The 3669-nt window shown below is 37.7% G+C and overlaps 1 protein-coding gene across 1 annotated transcript in view; it reads left to right on the top strand.

Moving 5' to 3' along the window:
- Positions 1-3178, top strand: part of Man1a2 (mannosidase alpha class 1A member 2) — a 162439-nt gene extending 159261 nt beyond the window's left edge. The window contains exon 12 of the mRNA XM_023701748.1: positions 2799-3178. Within this exon, the coding sequence (XP_023557516.1) occupies positions 2799-2931 (133 nt within the window). The 3' untranslated portion in view covers positions 2932-3178. The remainder of the gene's footprint in view (positions 1-2798) is intronic.
- Positions 3179-3669: the final 491 nt, after the last annotated feature.

Below are 3669 nucleotides of genomic sequence, written 5' to 3'. Positions count from 1 at the left end.
AAAAAAAAAAACTGTAAGCACAAGAAAGCAAAGTTGATAAAACAGTACAGAAGAAAATTTTAAAATAATGGCAGAATTCTCACTGGAAATAGAAGCATGAGCACAGATGGAAACAGAATTTTGGCCTGTCAAATTTAACAACGTATTAAATAGATACTGTGATGAAGTGAGTTTATCCTAGGTATAAAAAGTTGATTTAACATTTGAAAATCAATAAATTAACTAAAAAAAGAAAAACTGTGTGACTGCTTTAGTAACTACACAAAATCCTTTAGTAAAAAACCCACATCTATTTCTAGTCAAAATTCTCAGCAAACAGAAGGAAATTCCTCAATCTGATGAAAGGGCATTTATAAAAAGTTTACAACTAACATTGTACTTAAAACTAAACATGTTCGGAAATTCCTGGTGAGACACCCTGTAAGATCTGGAAAAAGAAAAGATTATCTATTTTCTTTATTTCTTTTTAACATTGCATTGGAGATTTCTAGTCTGTATAGTCAGATAAGAAAAATAAAGACACCAAAAACCTCAAAGGAAAAAAGTAAAACTGCCCCTTTTTTCAGAGCATGTGAAAATCCTGTGGAAGTTGCTAGAAAGTTACCAGAAATCGTAAGTGAATTGAGCAAGCTTGCACACGCAGGATCCATGTGTTCAAGTTAGTTGTATATGAACAGTCAGGAATTAAAACTAAAAAAGAGTACTACTTACAGTAACAAGGATAGAGGATATTTAGAGGAAAATCTTCATAAAACATGAAAGATCTGTGCACTGGAAACTAGTCACTACTGAGAGAAAGGAGATCTGAGTAAATTTTTATGGTTCTGAAGACTTGATGTTGATTTTCCTGAAATCTGAATCTCAAAACTTAATTATAAGGTGTCATGAAGTCCAATTAAAAACTGAGTGACAATTTAAATGACATTGCACTGAAGAACGTAGAAAGTTGGCATGAAAATGTGTCCCACCCTTGCCACCATCTCCTGTGCCTCTTGCGTTGGCATCTCCAGGTCCGGATCTCCCGTTCCATTCTCAGATGTATCAGCTGTTGCTTTTAGTTGTAAAATCTGGATGTGCCTGGCTTTTTTTTTCTTTTAACACATATTTAACAAAGAGACAGAATGTTGCCTTAGAATGTACCTTGAATGCAAGGCACTCCTTGAGCTTGAGCTTTGTGATCTCTACTTGATAAGCAGGACATGCAGTTTATTGCTGTGTCTAACTAACAAAAATCTGTTAGTTCCACCTTCTCTGTGTCCAGCCTAGTCAGTACATCAGTGAAGCAGGTCTTCAGGTCTGGGGTCAAGGAGTGACGTAGAAAGTTCTGTTCCTCTCTGTTCCAACTTTATTAGTCGTAAGGTTGATGTGCAGTTCCCGTTTAGCTCATGCCATGTGTTCTTACTCTCACCTACAGCTATTGCAGCAAGATATTACGCTACAAATTAAAAAAAATATATTGATTGAGGGCTTATAAAACCCGGCTAGTTATTGCAAGGATTAAGAGTTAGACCCAGATTTCCTGTGTCCCTAATATTGTATGGTGGGGTTGTTTGCTTTTTTGTTTCTTAATGTGGTGTAGGAATTGAATCCAGGGCTTCTCACATTAGGCAAGTGATCTACCACTGAGCTACATTCCCAGCCCCGAACTCTATAGTTCTTACGTTCACTTTGATGACATGCTAATAGTTTTCAGAGTGTAATTTTCCAGAAATTATAGGTAAGGATCATTGTTGACAAGTTTTTAATTTCCAGTTGACTACTGTGGCTTGTAGTGCACCTGAAGAGGCCAAGATCCTTAGCTTCGTATCCATAGTCCTATTACCTATTAAGAATAATTTTTAAGGGGCCAGGGAGATAGCTCAGTAGAATAAGCGCTTGCCTGGCAAGCACAAAGGCCTGAGTTCAGTCCCCGGTTCCGCAAAAAAAAAAAAAAATCATTAAGCTTCCTGTAATTTCATACTGTTTCTGAAACTTAATAATTTGTCATCAATGTGCTGTGTGGCCCCACCCCTCCAGGGCACTGAGCCTGGGATTGAGATTGGGCGTGGTGGCGCACCTATAATCCCAGTGCTTGGGATGCTGAAAACAGTGGTATCACTATGAGTCTGATCTGTATAGTGAGACCCTGTAGTTCCTGTACTAAAAAAAAAACATTAAAAAAATAATCTGTCGCACCAAGAACTGCAAACACTACAACTACCAACATAGCAGCAGGACACGCCCTTTGTGTATCCAAACAATATACTACACTTATGTTTCTGTCTACATCTTATTTTTTTTGTTATTGTTTTTTTGGCAGAACTGGGGATTGAACTCAGGTCCTTGTGCTTGCCAGGGAAGCACTTATTCCACTGAGCCATCTCCCCAACCCCATGCTTATGTTTCTTAGTGTTTATTAATAAGTGTGAATTAATTTCTTATTCTATCATGAGTTCTATAAGTTGCCAAAACACAGCTGATACTACATGTAATATTTAAAAATCTCTTTGAGAAATTATGTAGTGGTTGCTTTTTTTCCATCTGATGGCATTGTTGTTTCATGTTCTTCATAAATAGTTTCTTTAAAATCTTTTGTTTCAGGAGGTCTAGACGTGCACCTTACTGGGTTTTCTTGTATCTAGGCTGAAACACACTGGTTTTCTGTTTTAGATCACTTGAGTGACTTAAGGTTTATTTCTGTGATGTTTTTCATCAAGCTGCTCAAAAGAGGTTATTGCTTTTTTTTTGACATTCATAACTGAGTTCATGTAATCTTGTTGCATTCTAACTGAAGCTTGTTTCTCCCCTTATATTTTCAGATACCTGTACCTGCTGTTCTCTGGTGATGACCTTTTACCCTTAGACCACTGGGTGTTTAACACAGAGGCTCACCCTCTGCCTGTGTTACATTTAGCCAACACAACACTTTCAGGTAATCCTGCTGTTCGATGAAAGCATCTCTAGAAGGACCGTTATTACCTGTGTTTTGTTTACATGGACTACTACAGAAACTAGTCTGGAGAGGAGTCTTTGCAAACCTGGACCTCGAAGTCAACATGACAGGGTGAAACTCTTCCCCACAAGACTTTTCACCATGTAAATATGCCAACTTTGAAAATATTCCATTTTATACCTGACCAAAACATGTCCTGGTACGTATAGGACAGAGACCTGGTATATTTTGATTTGTAATGAAATGGTCACTTGAGAAACAATGCCCATTACTTCTGTATTATTAGAGCAAGCCAAGAACATAGAACACCTTGCAGGAGTTAGAGATGGCCTTTGGAATGAATTATGTATTTGTTTCCTCCCACAGTGGAGCAGCTTTCAAATCAAATATTTATACATTGTTTATCCCTTTTTTCTCCATTTTAATAATGGAATAAGCTAAGACAAACAAGGACAAAAGAACAGTGTAACTGTATCAGTAACAAGAAGACTCAAAAAAAGAAACAGAAGTACTGAACCCTGGCTGACTTTCCATGTTCCCCATTGGATGACTAGACTGGCAACCATTTCAACCCCAACCTAGTTCATTGAAATTTCTTGGTTAAATTTAATTCGCTGGGAGCATGACCTCACAAGAGTACTTAGTCTCTCTCCATGTGGTACCATTGAAACTGCTGTTTGTTATCGCCAGTGCTCAGGAGCCTGGGCTTGAGATTTTGTGCATGTAGTTCAGTCTGA

This window comes from Octodon degus, unplaced genomic scaffold (genome assembly GCF_000260255.1).
Source record: "Octodon degus isolate 3935 unplaced genomic scaffold, OctDeg1.0 scaffold00140, whole genome shotgun sequence".
Taxonomy (NCBI): domain Eukaryota; kingdom Metazoa; phylum Chordata; class Mammalia; order Rodentia; family Octodontidae; genus Octodon; species Octodon degus.
The sequence above is the reverse complement of the archived record's forward strand: the minus strand, read 5'-3'. Positions and strand labels throughout refer to the sequence as shown.